Consider the following 19,102-nt stretch of genomic DNA (forward strand, 5'->3'; position numbering starts at 1 on the left):
TTTTCCAAAGTTCAAGGAAAGTGATTCAAGTCTATCTAACAAAACAGGATGTTGTATAATTGACAAATAACACTATAATAAGAATGTACTTTACAATAGCCAGCCGTAAAAATAATGCGAAAGACTTTCCGCTGCAATTTCTCCAGGCACTCCGCCCTCTGGGTTTTGGTCAAACCACAGAACCAGACAGGTGAGGTATTCTCAAGAGTGGGTCGAATGTGCTGGATGTAGATCATCAACAAATTATTAACTGGAACATTACTACACCGTTAAAGTGGAAGCAGAAAATACAATTTTCTGTTAAACACTTTAGACATGTAGGTTACATGTGTGTCCCACTTCAAATTCTCCTTTACACGAGTGCCTACTAACAGTCTGACACAACTAACATTGTTAAGAACGGAATCTCCAATATGACATGTTGGAACAACAGGGTAATTTTTGGAAAAATGAAACCAGGACTTGGCATTTTCTACGTTTTGAGTTTCATCAGATTTTGGGGAGACCATTCCTGTAAGTGGTCGAGCTCCTGCTGCATACAAATAATCTGTTCTGAGTCACCATAGGCTAAATCTGGCAAAAAGTCATGTCATCAACATATTTTGTAGTAAGACACTTCAGGGTGGAAAGACACAAAATCGTTAATCATAGTTAAAAAAGCTACTGGACCAATCTTAGTACCTTGAGGGACCCAAGCCTTTGTAAATTCATATGTAGAGACAGCTCCGAGTCCATTTAAGCTAACTGCCTGGTGTCTGTTAGATAAAAACAACAAATCCATGGGATGATTGATGGACGGACACGGAGCTCAGCAAACTTGCGAATAACCATCTGATGACTAACACGATCAAAGGCTTTCGAAAAGTCTGTTGTAACTACAACCGAGGAATGCTGCAATTTATCTGTACCCTTATAAATGTCATTTAACAACCTAACCAAATAATGTGTAGTAGAAAGACCCTTACGAGATCCGAAATGGAGGTCATCTATAGAATGACAAATATCTTCCAAAATCCAACCAACGACAAAATCATCAAACACTTTAGAAAATATGCAAGTAAGTGAAATTGGGTGCACATTATCTAGACTAGGTGGATTGGACTCCGGAACGGGAACAACATAGGTAGATTTCCAAATATTGGTTAACCTGCGTTCCTGAAGAGAACAAATTAAAACTTTATACTAAAGGAAGCACAATTCATATGCAAATTCTTTGATAATGCGTGGTAGGATACAGATTATTACAGTCTGGACCACCCGCCACTCTTACTAAGGTTCAGCTTTTGCAGTTTTCGAAACACATCCTGAACAGACACAGATGGTGGTGGTGCCGCGCAAGTAGTGGAGTGCAAGTAAGCTGGCAGTTGACTGACATCCAATGGTGGAATATCATTGGCAACAGAAATGAAGCGTTCATTAAGTTCATTGGCAACAATCTCTGGAAGTAAACTCGGAGGAGCAAAGTTCTGCTTTCTTCCTTAGTCTGTCAATTTTCTGATTTGACGATGCCACTGCCTTGCCCTTGGGTTAAGTTTCTTCAATCTCCCGACAATGGAGTCATAGAAGACCCGCTTAGCTCGCCTTATAAGTTTAGCAGTTCTGTTGCGAAGTAGTCGGCACAAAGGTGATTTATGGCTGAGGACAGCTTTCTGTCTTTTCAAAATCATCGACTTCAGCTCAGATGTGAACCACGGTTTATCGTCAGAATGATAGTGAAATTAATGTCAATTTAGTCGGAAGAAATCTATTGATGGCATCCTGTAACTCTTCATAAAAACATGATGTTGGTTTGCCTTGAACAGATTGTAAGGCCGTCACCTCACTCTAACTATGGTTGGTAATCCACTGCCCGCAAGCTTTTAAATCAGAATCTCTCATTGGGCGAACGCGACTCCCGTGAGTGTAAAGAGTTGGGCTTTCTGATGGGTTGCTTAGGGTGCACAATACAGTAAGATGGTCGAAAAATCCGATGGGGGAGGACATAGCTGGGCTTACTAAAAACATACCAAAATGAAGGACTCTTTGGGCACTACTCTAAAGCTGACAGTAAAATTCATTGACTCCTGAATATTTCAGTCAGGTCTGCAGCCTTGGAAAAGAGCCCAGATTGTGCTGTGTTACGTAAGATTCTTTCGTTCCCGAAACCGGCACCATGCACTGCTGACCTCTTTTCATCGCGCAGTGTCGCTCATCACTGTGGTAGTGGAGTGCTTTTGTCCCCGGTGGTAATCCGCTCGCTCGAAATGCCTTTTGTGCTGATCACGGTCTTTTGTTATAAGGCCAAACTCTTTTGTCCCTGTATTTCTTCTTTTGTTGTGGTTCTGTTTCCCTTTGTGTTGTTTATTGGAAATATACCTGAGAAATGCCCGGGGCATGGTGGGGGGGGTGCACACATTTTTTTTCAAGGGGGCACCGCAAAAAGAAAGTTGCAGGTGGAGTTCATGGCTGCATAACCTCAACAGCCATTTCAAATGTTCGGGGGGAGGTACAGGCACGCGCTGGGAGAGGGGACTGAGCACGTACCCGCGTAGTTACGCCACTGAATCGAGTTTTAACAAAAGTCTCAAGTCAAAATCTTCCAGCTAAAAGTGCTCCATTTTACGCTTCAGAACATCAAACCCCATCATTAGGAGATAAACTGGAGTACTTCTTGTTTGCTTCCGAGATAAAGCCGCTGCTAAAACGAAGACTAAATTTTGCTAATGGCTCCACTGACGGCCTTAGTCAGAAACCGTGGCAAACCGTAAAGCCATGCATGCTTTAAGCTGTTGGAGAAGTCTGGGCACATGCGCACGTACACAAGCTACGTCTGCGCTGCGTAGATTATCAATTATTAGACCCGCAAGTCAGGCAGGAGGTGATGACCGGCCCTGTCCTGTGTCCTGTTGTGTTGCCGAGCCTGTACAGCACAACTGCTACAAGACCAAGATGGCATCACTACGACCCACAACTTATCGGCGGATTTTGAAGCTTCTCCGCAACTTCAATCGAAATCCAACACCGTCATCATTTCATAGATCGTTATCATTATCGGTAGGGCCAAGGCTAGTTAGTAGTTGTATTAATAATGTTGAGGAATTGCCTGTACAGGCTGTAGCCTACATCACGGCCTAGCAAAGCATGCCTAACGTTAGGCTAGCTCCCCACGTAGGGCTGTAGTGGCTCTCTTTTACAATCTGTCTCTTAAAAATTATCTTTTGCCACTACACCGATAAGAGACAGATTGTAAAAGAGAGCCACTACAGCCTTATGTGTGGGGCTAGCCTAGCCCCACTACTGTGTGTCGCGGACTCTCACTCCCGACCCATCCTTAGCCACACATCCTTATACATAATTTCGTGTCGGCGTACTGAACATTTTTGGCGTGGGCGCAATTTCTTTTGCATATGAACATGATCCTTGACCTTTCCGCTTTCTAAAAACCATTTATTGAATGATTTCACTCACGTTATTCAGTTATTTTTCAGTCGTTTTGCCTTTATCCATTCAATCTAACTGGCTCGCTCTCACAGTCACCATTTTAAAATAAGGTCGTTGAACTTTACGTCACTTGACCCCTAATCTTCTCAACGGCTGTTCCATGTCGAGACACATGTAATACACGGACTGAGCGATAAGATACTACATGTACTAATGGGCTCTTCCAAAACTTTGGCAGCAGTTTAGATGTTTGATGTTTATATGTTTGATGACCATGCATGCAGCATGTTTGCCTATGAATACAAAAAATCACAGGCCTGCGAGCTTTTTTGGCACAATGGATAGAGCTCACATGTAGAAACCATAGAGTAGAGGATGTAGGTCTATTCAAATTGGAACAAACTTTGGAGAGAGTTCCACATACAGGCAACACCTGATTCCTCTGTGCACAAACCTATAAGACTTAACTGAAAAAACCTCATGTGTTTTCTAAGTAAATGTTTGGTAATTTTCCCAGCTAAATTTCACTGACATGTTATCACATTCTAATGGCTGTTATAACATTTTAAGGGAAAAGAAGTCTTGTCTATTTGTGGAACTCTTTCCTGCACTTTAATTTTATTTGATGATTTCATTTTTTTCCCTAATTCGTTGGTCTCGATGAGTTTTTGAATAAGGGAAGTAGGCCTGAAGTTTGAGTTTTCTTTGGATCTGATTTGTTTTCTTTTACTAATTTGTTTTAAGGATTTCTGTGAGGGGAAGATCCGAATTTTTTTTAGGTCTGATTCCCACCCCAAGTATACATATCGCAATGATAATGTAAGCCTAGAACCAGCCTATTTGTCATATTTGTCAAACATGTATTGTCTACATGGGTTATTACTCACTAATTAACTTTCATATTTGGCATGTTGGTGAAGTTCAAAGTGATTTGTAATCATTTAACAGTAGTGAATGTTAACATCCCTAATCCTTGCTCAGCACAATGTCTGCCAAGAGTTCCCTGAAGTAGGCGAGGACAAGCCCCTTTTCCCCGGAGCCAGCTCCACCTACACAGAGCAGCTCAGGTTCCTGGGAAGGGACGTCTATGAGCCCATTCCAGTCTACCGGGTGATGAACAAGATGGGCAAGATCATTGAGCCCAGCCAGGACCCGGGCCTTGACCAGGCGGTTGTGGAGAAGATGTACAAGAACATGACGACCCTCAATGCCATGGACAAAATCATGTACGAGTCACAGCGTCAGGTGGGTATTGTCCTCATCAAAACCCTGAAGTACATGTATCCACTACCCAACTTTTCTTGAGAAGCGGTGTGCATTTGTCAAATGGTTTGTAAAGTTTATTTTCAGTCATTTGTGAGGCATTAAATGGTTTTGTTCACTGATGTCCTCAATTCTCATGTACTTAAAGTAGAGAAATGCAGTAGAACAAGTGTGATTGGTTGTGATTGGTACGTTTGGCAATTCTGATTGGTTCTTTCAGTTCCATGCCTACACTTGGAATTTGTGGCTGATGCTGCGTTACCCCAAATAAAATTTTCTTAGACTTTGTCCCTGAGGAAAGAGTTCCATAAGCAGATGCCAGTAATTATTCACGACAGTGACCTGTTGACTATCAGAAAGCAAAAGCATGACCAGAAAAGTTCAATTTAGGGGGAAAATATCGAGTTGTTTACAAAGAATTTGTTTTTACAAAGTCTCAAAGTGTAAATCCACAAAGTATCAAGTGGCATTTGTGCATGGAACTCTTTCTGTCCCTGTTTTAAGAGCTTTTGAAGTGGATATGCCTATGTTTCTCATACCCTGAAAAGATACCCTGTCCATTTAAGGATACATGTGCATGCTATGACAAGTTTAGGAATTGAGCCATATTCACAAGATGGCCATATTGGATCAGGTTCCCTGAAGTCACTGTATTTGTTGAACTCTCTCAAATGGACAGATGCCTTACTATTTTCCAGAATAAGTGACATAGACTCAGTTTGACAATCATGTACTCCATTCGGGCAAACTAGGTGACATGATGTTTTGCCCATAATGTGGAACTACCCATCTGAGCACCAGAAAGGCAAACTGTCATTTACTCAGGGCTATTGAATCATCTTTTGTTCCTACATGTACACTTGATATTAGTTCATAGAAAAGGTTTACAGGGATCAGTTGCCTCACTTTTGATTAAAAATGGCCGAAGTATGAAGCAGGCCAATTAGGACAGTGTCAAGTATCATTGATGTTAAACTTCTTGTTCTCCACTTGTTACCCAGAATGCTGTGGAGACATCAAAAGGGTTTATTCAGGGCAAGTGCAGTTTGCTGTGGGGATTGCTTCCAAAGTGTTTCTGTGTTTGCTCGAGTCTATTAAAAAGCTTGGTAACAAGAGAGCAGAGAGCTTGAATTGACATGTTGTAACAGTTTTTGAAGGAAAGTCTTTCAAAATCAGACCAATCAGATTGTAGCTCATAAAGCGTAATGAACTGATGTCAGCATTTTGTTCTTTGCTTGTTTCGAGCAGGGGAGAATTTCCTTCTACATGACAGCCTATGGAGAGGAAGGCACACATGTGGGCAGTGCAGCAGCACTGGATGACAGAGACATAATATATGGCCAGTACAGAGAAGGAGGTAAGGTCAGAGGTTACATCAGAAAGCAATACTCTCCAACCGCAAGCATCCTTTGGACCAAAGCGGCGTGATCAACAAATTTGGCCACTTTTGTTCTTAGTGTTGAATGCTGATGCATTCTGTAGACTTACAAGTGCCATGTTCCCATTAGATTTTTGGGTTTAAAGTGCAAAAAGAATTACCAAACTAAGTCAAATTGGAATTCACAGAAAATTGACATAACTCTAGCAATAGGTTTCACATCACAGTTCCCAGCAGATTTGGGGGTTGAAGTGGTAGCAGAAACTGTCTGTGGAAAGTAGTATTAGAGGGCCCCTGATTGAACCAACGCAAACAGTGCCACACCGTCACACTTTTGTGAGTGCCGTGTAAAATACTTCATCATGTGAAGAATGGTTCCCTGACCCCTTTGTGTGCACTGCACCAATACACACGTGCCCAAAAGGCTAATTTTTGTTGCAGTTTTTGTCTTATGCCTGACGAATAGTGTGGAAGATTTAATCCAGATGGTTGGAAATATGACAGGTTTTGTGCCAGTAAAGCCAGTTTTGGTAGTGTGGAAGAAATGAAGGAAACTATCAGCTTGTATGTAACTGCATGAACAACATGGTATCTGACTGAAGATACACTTCAGGCGGCTATGCTGTAGCACATTAGCCAGTCACATGGACAATTAAAAAAGTCCAAGTAGGAACACGCAGAGGTTTCACCCAAAGGAATTAACAGGGAGTTGCAGTAAGGTTCTACAAGGGAACAGAAAAGAAAGTCCATGAGAACATGGCTTGTCCTTGCTTTGCATGCCGTTGAATTCAGTTGGGTATCTGAGGAAAACTTGGAGGGATTTGGATGCCAGTGAAAAATGTTTGTCCACTTTGTTGGGTACATTCAAACTGAAACAATTATTCAGATTTTGTACTTATAGATGAATGCCAGAATGCTATGTGATTAGGCAAAATGTTACTTTCCCCTTCTAACATCAATATACATGCGTATTAGCCACTTCACGCCGGTGGCAGTTATCAGTTATGATGATGCTGGGGTGGGATAATTATCCTTTTTTTCTGTTTTCAAAATTCTTTAAAAATTCCTATCTTCATTTACTGGAGACTTACACCCACACGAAGGACTGCTTGGTTTCTACACTTATCTGACAGACAACATCTATTGACGCTGGACTGTTTCAGCCAGGCCTGCCGCCTAGTAAAAAGAACCCAGATTTTGCAGTGTTACATAATTTTCTTTTGTTCACAAAACTGGCACAGTGTGCTACTGACCTGTTTTCAATAGGGGCCAGATTAGCGTGCATCAATACTGTGTGGCTCATGGCCATGATGATGGTGGAGTACTTTTGTCCCAAGTGGTAATCCACTTGCACTAAATCCCCAAAACTGTGGCATACTGTTTCAAAACAAGGCTGGATTATCTCCACTATTGAGAGTGAAAAAATGTTGGTAATGTGCAACAGCGTGGTCTTTTGTCACGAGTACAGTCTTTTGTTACAAGGCCCAATTCCCTTTGTCCGATTTCTGACACCCTGGCCATTCGTATAAAAATATGTGTCTGTTACCAGAAACCCCGGCGGCAAGTGCTTAATGCCTGTTTCCAGTAAGCTTTATTTGGTATCGTACTTTCCCCTGTTAAATTCCTTGTGTGTAGGCGTATTGCTCTGGCGAGGTTTCCCCATGGAGAAAATGATGAATCAGTGCTATGGTAACAAGGATGATACTGGCAAAGGGAGACAGATGCCCGTGCATTACGGATCCAAGGAGCATGGCTTCATGGCCATATCCTCCCCTCTTGCCACGCAGATGCCCCATGGTAGGTATCCTTTGTAGCCAACGGCTAACGGTGAAATACCAGATCATCAAATCTGTTCCAGAATACTGTTGAAATTTGGATTTAAATTTTTTTCTTGAAACTTTTTCTTAAATAACTTTGTTGTGAAAATGTGTTTTCATTTTTCAACTTTCAATCTTGGTTTTGAGATTAGCAGAAAAGAAAAGGATGGTTTGTTACAGTAACAACATCCCTTTGGCTAAAGCACCTCTTGTGCTAAGGCTGAGTCAATTCGAATACTTCACTATTTGAATATTCAACCTTCAATTCTATCGAATATCCAAATATTCGGTCGTACAGCCCAGCAGATTGTTGATGAACAAAATCAGTTGCAAGAAGGCACACAATTGTACCTTATAATCACTATATTAGCTTCTCAATTCTAGAAATATTTCCAGCCATGATTTAGCGAGATTTAACAGATGAACAATACTTCTTGCCGTGTTGAAAATTTCTATTCCTTTTTAATTTTTTAAAGAATAATTTACTTTTGAATCACAGTCTGTAGCTTTTCGTTGAATCTGCTTGAAACATGCTTCCATAGTGCGATTTTTCTCATTTAAATAAAAAACTCATCCCTTTCCATGAATTTTTGCATTCAAATATTCAAATTTGGAAAATACTATTCGATAATCGATTGAACATTTGTATAGTCAGCACAGCCCTAATATATGCACAGTTGTGGCATCGAGTATGCAAGGGAAACACGCATTCATGAATGTGTATGAACCCATACAAACAGGCTGTGCACAAGATGCCTTTCTCTTTGTCATTACTGAGACTAATCAGAGCACAAGAGTACTGTACACCGCGACAGCCCCCAGTAATGGCCAAAGTATACGCCTCTAGCTGAAGTGCACCCTAATCGTTGACAGAAAGACAGGTGGTTACATGTGGGTTCTTGCACGTGTTCAGCTTGTACGCAAAGACCATACATGCCGGAATAAATTAGTTACACATACTCAGCATGCTCCGCGTCAAGCGCGCATATACTTGCATACCTCATGGCCCGCCTATGCAGTGAGTACTGCTTGGAGCAGATTGTGCCAACCAGAGCCTGATCAAATATTTTGCAGGCTGTAGACAGAGTACATTAGATATAGTATTCTGAAGATACATGTATGTTACTTTGAAGTGGTATTTGAAACAATTGTTGTTACTTGCAGAATGGAAGTCAAGTCATCCCAAAACTTTGTCACTTAGGAAGGCCATTGTCACATTTCACTGGCATAGTGTGTGACCTTAGACTGGCTGAATTGCGACAATCTCACAATTGACTGAACAACACTTCTAGTTATGAAAAAATAACCATTAGCCCTAACCCCCTAGGGTGTATGTAAAATCGTATTGAAATTGGAGGATTTAGGAGTGTTAGGGTTAGGAAACTTATTAAATGAAGAATTATGATATGTGTGGCTTTTGGTATAGCTGCTGGTGCTGCGTTTGCCCTGAAGCGGGCGGGGCTTGACATCTGTACCGTCTGCTATTTTGGTGATGGAGCAGCCAGTGAGGGTGACGCCCATGCAGCACTGAACTTTGCCGCCACCTTAGACGCACCTTGTATATTTTTCTGGTAAATGCATTTCGTTATGTATAGTGCTGTGCGAAAAGATGATGGTACTCTGCTATTCAGTGACACTTTATCTCTAGTGACTTGCAATATCGGTAACTCCTGGTTGGAGAATAAAAAGAATCTGGCCTTTTGATGTCCGATAAAGGTTTGATTGTGGGCGAATATAAGAACATGAACAATTGTTCAGTTTACTTGTCAGTTGACTGGTGATGCGGGTAGAGGACTATTTTTTCAAATCCTCTTGATAGCAGTAAAACTTCCTCCCACGCACCTCACATTTTCTGAGCATTCATATACGGGGAAACCCTCCGACATGCCAGGAACACAACCAACGAGGAGGATTTTCAACACAAAGTCAAATCATTCTCGGAGAAACTACTCACTGGAGGGTACATACCAACAGAGATCGAACCAGTGACATCCAAAGTATCACTTGCCGAATGACCAAGGCTAATAAACAATACAAAGGACAAAACAAAAAGAAACAAGTCTTTGTTACCACCTACAACCCAACCATTAACCACCGTGATCTACATCAAGCAATAAGCAGATATTGGCACCTCATTTAAAGAAATGCACTACTCTTGGAAATCTTTCCGGAAACTCCATTCGTTGCTTTAAAAAAAAAAGAAAGAAAAACTAGTGAAAGTTAAACTACCGCAAAACATAACAGAGCCCAACTCGATCTCCACTGACCCCGGGCTTCTACAAAAGTCCAGAAGAACAAGATGAAACACTAAATATACTGCTCTCCTTACTTGAAGAAAAAACCGAAATAGAATAAAATGGCTGCCCTATAACAACCCAAAATATGCCTGCTCTTGGGTCACAAACTAAATCTCGAACCAATACGTATGATTCTGTCTCTGGAATCACCCATAATTCAACTAATGAGTCCCATACGAAGGAACGAAAGCATGCTATTGCTACCGAAAGGATTTTAAAAAATAGTCCTCTATTCGCACCACCAGTCAACTGACAAGATAAACTGAACAATTGTTCTTTTGTCCACCCACAATCAAACTTTATCGGATATAAAAAAGCTAGATTCTTCTCATGCTCCAACCAGGAATTATTGCAAGTCGCCAGAGATGAAGTATCACTGAATTGGAAAGTACCATCATCTTTTCACACACCCACACACACTATATATCATATTTGAACTGTTTGTCGAAGGAGACCAATTTTAGGCTGTGTTTTTAATATATGTGAGCAATTGCAAAATCTGACTTGTTTAATGTCTGTACCACAGACTTGGGTTAGGCTAACTCATTGTTATAAATTATGCAGTCTGATCTACATGTACAAGTGATTGCTGCAACATAATCCTGCTCAAAGACACTACATGTACGCTTGAAGACCATGTGCATTCTTGAAAAAGCAGGTCTGTCCCAACCCAAATCTGGCTTATCAGGATGGTGTTCATCCCCGGTTTACTTTCTTCTTGGCATGAAACAACTAGGAATACATGTATTTCTATTCCCCACCGGATGGGATACCAGTCCTTCCCAGGTTACTAATGCAGGTACTGAATGGACCTCTGTACTGATGCCGCCACACTGTTTACATGTGTGCTTTCCTGTGCCAGTGCTCAGGCTACCCACTGGCTCCGTAGGAAAGTGCACATGTAAACAAAGTGTGACGCCATCACCACCTAGGCCTATTGTACTCCTGGGTACAAGGGGGCAAGCAGGGATGAAGTGATTCTGGATAAAAGAAAAATAGAGTATGGATTCTTCTCACAATTCTGTGCAGCCGCAACAATGGATATGCGATATCAACGCCAACGTCAGAGCAGTACAGAGGTGATGGAATTGGTAAGGGGAACTTGAACTTTTAGTAAAGAGCACTTGCTGTAGTAGTTGGTGGTGTAACCGATAGTTTCATGCATGCACCGATGTTGGTATTTGAGATTGAAAAATAGGTTTCAAACTGACACTTGTTTTTATAGAAAATTCATAGATTAGAGTAAATATAAAACAGAGAGGAATTTATTTCACTTGTTATTCGTGTTAACTAAATAAACCTGAAAAGAAGACCTTTTGTGTTTTTCGTTTGTGTGAGGAAGATTTAATATTCTGATGTCCCCAAAACTTTGTTGGCGTTAACCATTCACTGGTGATTGGAATCATGGGTTGGTCAAATTTAAGATCAATTTTAAAATATTGATGCTTTAAAAGATGCTGTTCCTTCGCTGTCATCTCTGTCATCTGAAATTTGCACTACCTTTGAAAATAGTTACATCCAGGGTGTTATAAATGGTTCATTTGCTTAATGGTGCTGTACCTCAATCCTAACAGCTTGCCGTGGTCCAGCCTATGGCATCACCAGTATTCGAGTTGATGGCAACGATGTCTTTGCTGTCTATAATGCCACAAAAGCTGCACGACAGATAGCAGTCACCGAGAGCAAGCCGGTCCTGATAGAGGCAATGACATACAGGTGAGCACCTCTCACCTGTTCCAAAAATAGGGCTTTTGGGGTTTTAAACACGCTTCAGTTGTTAACCAGCATCCTGGAAGGTCACCAAGGGTGAAGCCTCCCTTATTATATTTGTTGGTAGAATAGGACGATTCACAATACAGTGCCCTACCAAAAAGTTGTTACGGAAGTGTTACTTTCCAAGTTTCAGGTACAAAAGCATGGCCACCTTAGTGCAACTTGCATTTCATCGGATGTCAGAAGACAACTTGGGGATATTGTTGATAGATTGGGACATTCTATGCAATAGAAAGAAGAAAGGATTCTTTAAAACTGCTACGGACACATTTTTTTCCTGACAAACATTGGGAATAATTCAAGTTGTCTGCAGGCAAATAGAATATGTTGACATTTCCCACAATGCACTGTGACAAGTGATCATACCCAGCCAACCTCTTGGTGGTGCTCTGTATTATAAATCATCCATATTGTCCGAGCAGCTGGGAGACAGTACCACCTGCTGTCAATTGGTGCCCATTCCTGTCTACTGGTTTTCAGATGATGGTCACCGCCCTTCTCTTACTGCCACACCTGTCCCATTCCCACCATTGTGCTATCTACAATCTTTTGAATCATGCACATTTTCTGGGGAAGTCTTTTCTTCCTACATTAAAGCCCATCATGGTTCAACATAAGTTTTTATGGCCACAGCCTGTTGAAATTGGTCTCGTAGCATCCATGCAAATGGCCTGGGTTTTTGTCCCTTACAAAACCCGCTTGTACCTCAACCACTGCTCCAACTCAAATCAGTTTTCTACAAGTCAAGTCTCAAGTAATTTTCCAGTAGTCACGCCACAAGTCATTTTTGTCAGGTTAAATCATAGCCAAGTCGTAAATTCTGAGTCAGTTTTTCACGTTTGTCTAAAAACCATAATTGAAGTGGTACTTGTACACTTTCTGAGAAATCCTTTCTTGGCGTTGTCTGAGGAGTTTGCAAAGACAGCTCAAATTTGTCTGCCTCATTTACCCTGATACACTGGCAAATATTTAAAGTGGTTATTAACCACTTGCCGCCGGGGTTTCCGGTACCGGACACGTATTCTTTATACGAGTGGCCGGGGTGTCCGAAATCGGACAAAGGAAACCGGGCCTTGTAACAAAAGACCGTACTCGAAACAAAAGACCAGGCTGCTTGGCATTACCGATATTTTTTCACTCTCAATAGTGGAGATAATCCAGCCTTGTTTTGAAACAGTATACCATGGTTTTGGGCATTTAGCACGAGCGGATTACCACTGGGGACAAAAGCGTTCCACCACCGCAGGGATGAGCCACACAGCACCGCTGCATGCTAATCTGGCCCCTATTGAAAAAAGGTCAGCAGCGCACTGTGCCTGGTTTGTGAACAAAAGAAAATTACATAACATTACATAACAGCACACAATCTGGGCTCTTTTTACAAGGCTGCAGGCCTGGCTGAAATACTCAGGCATCAATAGATGTGTCTGTCAGACTAGAGTAGCAACCAGACAGTAATTTATATGGGTGTAAACGTCCATTAATTGAAATGATGAAATTTTGAAGAATTTTGAAAAATGAAAATCTTGAAAAAGTCCCGATTATGTGCACTGCATTTTTCAAACCACCCGACAGCAAGTGGTTAATAAAGTGCTACTACAGACATGTCCGGTTTTGGTCACGTGCTCAAAGTGGGAAGAAGAGAGGACACTGTTATGGTCTTTGTGTGTCAACCAGGCAGTGTGCACCGCCCTGTTTGTCTCATCTCTGCTGATGAAGGTGCACTTCAACTCAGGGCAGACAGAAAGTCAAGATTTGTACCACAGTTGATATCATGTGGGGCCAGCGTAGAAACATCCTCAAATGGCCCGGCTGGCCAGCTGAACAGTTGCATTGAACAGATCCAGTGTCCCATGCAAACCACCATGTTGATTGTTTATAAAGAATGGAGCTCTGTTATCGAAGGCTTGAAATGTATTACATCATCAACTTAGTTTTTGACCTCAAATTCACTTTTTTTTCGTGGTATGGCCTTCCAGCACATGATCGTCTGCACGCCTCATACGGCCAGACCAGCCCAGCTTGTGGACCCGGCACACTGCGCCGTACATACCGTGTGAAGCATGCATGCCGTAGGCTTCCATTTGCAATACATAAATGTACGTGTATTTCATCCAACGTTTGTTGGATGATCATCTTAAAATGCTGCAGCACATGCTGTGCTGCGGCGGTGCGGGCTGCTAGTCAGCCCAGCCTGGCGAAATGTGCAGCAGCAACCCGGCCGGCACATGTGTACATGTAGATTGGTTTCAGCTGTGTCTGAAATGGGCCTCCAGAGTTGAGGCTTGGTCTATTTTGTCTGCAAGTTTTTCTAGTTTTGGATCACGAACACACACATGCAGTGGACTCAACTACATGTGCATAATTGGTTTTTACGTGACATAATGGGTTGGTCACTTGTGGTATGGGGGATGTGGTTGGTGAACTCGCACTAGTGCTGTCGAAAAAGATGTATCAAACTTTAAACAAAACAAGTCCTCCTTTTTAACTTCACCAGAATTCTTTTATAGAAAATGATTTTGTTAAAAAAAGAAATACTTTGTCAGAAAATCTGCATATAATAGGATTTTTGTCATAAGAAATTTTGAGAGTAATTTCTGGCTTATAAAGTAGATGAACAATTGTGAGCACGAATAGGAGTGGTGAATGTGGTTCAAAACTCTTTTAAGTCACCGGGAGGAAAAGGTTAAAGTAAAATACCAATTAAATTATCGTGAATTAAACTATTATTACTGAAGTTTAGTTTTTCTCCGTGAACAGATTTTTGTAAACACAGACTATCTGATCAGGACCAGTTAAAGTGTCTGTGGGTCAGCTAAAACCTAGGCCAGCTGGTCCTGCTGGCCCTGCTGGCCAGTTGAAAAAAAAAATTAAGGGCAAACATTGTTGATAGTGTCAGCAAGTCAAATTTATTCATGTCAAATTGCAAGTCACCCCTGTCCAAGTCAGTAACTCAAGTCAGCAACACCTGCTTCAACCACTTTTCAGTGGCCTTGCTCAGTCCAAACTGTTACCACTTGAAGAGAACTTGCCGATTGGGAATCTTGTATGAGTTTTTGCTTGTATTTGAAGCATGTGCATTTTCCCTTCGCGTTCCAGAATTGGTCACCACAGCACCAGTGATGACTCCTCGGCCTACCGGTCAGTGGATGAGGTCAAATACTGGGATAGAGAGGGCCACCCAATTGGCCGTCTCTACAACTACATGCTTAGCAAGAACTGGTGGGATGTGGACCGAGACAAGGCATGGCTGGCGGAGGTTAAGAAGGAGGTTAGTTCAGAATCCAGACAAAAATTATCTCCTCTTTGAGTATAACTTTTCTTTGGCCAATTTATATCTGTTCCATACACACGCTGAGCGTCTTGAAAGGCGACGCCTTGCAGTTTTCTTTGGTCACTCTCTGGACACTTTTTAGAAATTGTAGAAGGTGCCACATGGCCAACTCTCATGATGGCACCTCGCTGATGGTACGTGCAAATTAAGACAGGTGCAGTCAAACCTCAGTCAGTCTTTGGTGCACAGAGAACAAGACCAGTTTTTGCAAGACTATGCAAAACCCCTTATTTTAATTGCCCAAGTTTGCATGAGGTGAATCCGTATGACAGTGAGTGTCCCTCACTTCAAATTAACCGTAACTTTTTCACCTGATGATGCCTTTCATATTCATGCCATTTATATTCCAAATTTGATAGTTACTGGAACAAAACCAATTCAAGTCACGTCTTAAATTCAGCAGTAACAGTTCCCCCACTTCATAAGGATTTGATGTTGCCTCGTACCTTTGATGACAGGTAGAAAGTGATGCAGCCTCCCCTGGCCGATATGCCACTGTTGATTGGATTTGTTTTTCTCCTTTGTCACTGAAAACCAAAAATAACAGATCATGCAGAACTTCCAGGCGGCCGAAAAACTCAAGAAGCCGTCACCGAGGTACATGTTGACAGACGTTTTTGATAAGTCCTCCAAGAGGCTCACCCGGCAAGCTGAGGAAGTGAAGCGACATGTGGAGCAGTACAAGGAGCACTACCCCATTGATAAGTTTGAGGATCTGTGAGTGAGAGAGACTGTGGCTCTCAAGGGACCGTGATCATGGATCCATCGTCAGGGACCCAGGAAGATCAGACAGTTTTGCCCCCTTGCCACAAGGTCAAGAGGTCAGTGGGTACAGTTGACCTCTTTGTGAGTTGTCTGTTAAAGTTCTACTTGACACATCCAAGAGTTTTCAGAGAAGAAAGTTTTGCCCGGCAAGAATCAGTTTTCTCTACAGAGATCTTGGTTTGCCAGAAATACTTTAAAGATGAAATGGACATCAAACTTGATGGTCTTGTTAGTTTTTGAAAATGGGCTGTGTTTTTCATTTGTTTTAACCAGTTGGGTATTTTAAATTTTGTCCAGGGATTGTATACAGATAGCTGCTTATGGAATTTGTTTGCAACTTTCTACCAAAACTGATTAATCAGCGACAACTGATTAATTGAATCCAACTACATTTACAAGGTGTTTCTGTTTGAATAAGAAATTTGGTGAAAATTGACCTGCAGTTTTTCTGAACTACCTCCTCATGAAATACTTGAACCCAGGTGCAATGTGCACACCAGTACATGCCCTTGCACACAAATATAACGCCGTTGGTCACGTGTATAGTTCTTTGGTTGCTACGGGTGCAGTTCTTTTGGCCATGAAAAGCAAGATAGCAAAACAGCATGTGCCATGTGACTGGCTCTCGGCCTGTCAAAAGACTGAATCTTTGGGTGAGGTGTTATCATAGTTACTGGCTGCCATTCCTGCAGGAAATAAATTGTACATTTTGTAACCGAATTGTCATCAGTTCACAGGGTTGCTGGTGTTGTTATCTGCTAGTATCTTCTAACTCTGAAAGGGTAATGGCAAATTATGTACATGTATTAAATGATCTTTGTAAGAATCCCAGCTTTGAAAGGTGTAATGGGTAGGAAACAGTGGAAAATGTAATGTGAGGGAGGAGGGAGGGGCATCTTGCCCCCTCCCCAGAATTTGCCCCTTTTTGCTGTTCTCAGAATTTAAAGAGCCAACATTACAAAAATATTCCTACACTGTAGCTCACATTTTCCTACATAGCTTACAAAAACGTCTCCAGACAATAATTGGCACCTCTTTTTTAGAGACTAATTCCACACGATGCGGACTAATCCTTGGTGTACCACTGTTAGGGAATACATTTGAGAATGCCACTGTTCATCAGGAAATGTCTTGCATGGCTTTATTGCGTGTAAGCTTTTCGACCTTTTATCATGTATTGTAATTAAATCTGTAAAAAGGGTTGTAAGTTACTTCCTGTTCTTCTGATCTCAAGTGCACAGGCTGGTCCGCTAGGGGAAATATCATTGTTGTTTGTCAAGTCTACCACAAAGCCCTGCAAGTCTAAGCTATCCAAATGAACTGGGACAAACAATTAATGGCATTTTGTTAGTATCACAGCTTGGAAAGGAATAATTGTGGGCAGAGAACAGTGGGTTATCCAGCAGGACTCCCCTGATAGAATTTCAACCTGTCTGGGGGTAAAATTCAAATGAACTGTGAATGAGGCAGCTCTATGAAACTGGTGTCTTTAGACTTGCGACTTGACCTCACGTCTCCTTGTTTCTGTGTGCACTGCGCTTGCTGTCTTCCCTGAAGTCAGATTGGCTTTAATACTTTTTAAAGGGTTCATGCTATGAATTTTCTTAGGTGCACTGTTTTGTGCAATACCAAACTCTGTGTCTGAAAACTACTTGACACCCTTTGGATGTTTATTGAAAGTGTTTTTTTTCTACATATTAATTTGTCCATGCTTTTCTGGACAACTTAGGGGATTAATGCTGTGACATCATTTACGGGTGACAATGCTTATGTGTTACCCGTTCTGTTGAAATTGTGAATCCAGTGTTTGCTCATTTGAAATCTTTTCCAAGAAATGCTTGCTCATTGCTGTATTTCCATGTATTTACGAAGCAATGAATCACCACCCCCCAAAAAACATTTACGACGGAAAAATCTGAAAAATTCGCACAGTTTTGGCAACAGTGGGGTTCTCTCCCTGGAATGATACGGCAGTTTTGCTAATGAATACATGTATTTGAATTTTCATTAGTGTAAAATCAAAAAGGCACCAGAATACCTCTGAAAAAAGCGAGGCAGAAAAATTGAAACTAAGGTTCATTGAAACACCAAGATGCATTTTGAAGGAGTGCAGAACAATTGCATTGCATTTGTGTAAATCAGGAACACAGTGCTTGTCCACACATGGATATGTGAACCCAATTTGTATGCAGAAATCAACACACTGGGTCATTGTCAGACTGTAAATCTGAATTAGGAGACATACTGGAGGTTGAGTTCAGACGTTTTTGACCTCTGATACTATTTGTATATATGCAATTGTTTAGGTTGGCTTTACCTTGGAGGTACATGATTTGCATGTGATTAGTATTATCCTAACACCCAATCAAGAACAATATCTCAAACAGCTGTATAATAGGCTGTGTATTGTCTGAAAGACCCCTGTACACACATATGCATTTTGAAGTCGATTGTGAAGCTCTATCTATTTCTTACTGACTGACGTGTCTTGGGGAGCCAAGGTTCTGTTTTCCCATTACAACTTCATCCCATTGAGCTATATTTTATGCTGGGTAACAAACTTTAGGCTATTGGTTAAGCAGTATTGATTCAAGATACTTTTGTAACATTAATTGAAAGCATTATTCAGTTCTTTTTATTTCCACCAACCAATTTTTTTTGGGGGGGGTCTCTTTTTCAGTTTTGCTTGTATAAATTTGCCAGCCTGTTGTCTTCAGTCTCTCTTTCCCCCAACTACACCACTGAATGTCGCTATCCTAGAAGCAATTTCTTTCTTTCAAATTTCTGCAGGGAAATTGTGAAGTTTAATATTCTTTGTAGGGAAACATTCACTGGTGCCAAAATGGTAAATGATGATATATAAATGTAATCCCTTTTGGCTTATGCTTAGCCCTGATTAAATCCTTCCTTTAAAGTTGTCATAAATAAACATGTTAAGTAAAAATAAACCTGTGTCTAACCATAATCACCTTTTATGAAGTTTTGTGCTGTTCTTTAAATTGAAACACATTGTTATTCAAATTTCTTTGGACAACAATCTATGACTGAAATTGCC

General features: G+C 41.3%; 1 protein-coding gene across 1 annotated transcript; it reads left to right on the forward strand.

The window, feature by feature from the left end:
• The first annotated feature begins 2,798 nt into the window (after positions 1 to 2,798).
• bckdha (branched chain keto acid dehydrogenase E1 subunit alpha) lies at positions 2,799 to 19,012 on the forward strand. Its single transcript, XM_022255660.2, has 9 exons — positions 2,799 to 3,033; positions 4,402 to 4,665; positions 5,932 to 6,040; positions 7,697 to 7,858; positions 9,305 to 9,449; positions 11,205 to 11,266; positions 11,750 to 11,891; positions 15,048 to 15,219; positions 15,830 to 19,012. Exons 1-9 carry the CDS (start codon positions 2,929 to 2,931, stop codon positions 16,001 to 16,003), a joined length of 1,335 nt encoding a protein of 444 aa, XP_022111352.2. The 5' UTR covers positions 2,799 to 2,928; the 3' UTR covers positions 16,004 to 19,012.
• The last annotated feature ends 90 nt before the right edge of the window (positions 19,013 to 19,102 follow it).

This window comes from Acanthaster planci, linkage group LG01 (assembly GCF_054643075.1).
Source record: "Acanthaster planci isolate LZ-2023a linkage group LG01, COTS_SCS, whole genome shotgun sequence".
NCBI classification, from domain to species: Eukaryota; Metazoa; Echinodermata; class Asteroidea; order Valvatida; family Acanthasteridae; genus Acanthaster; species Acanthaster planci.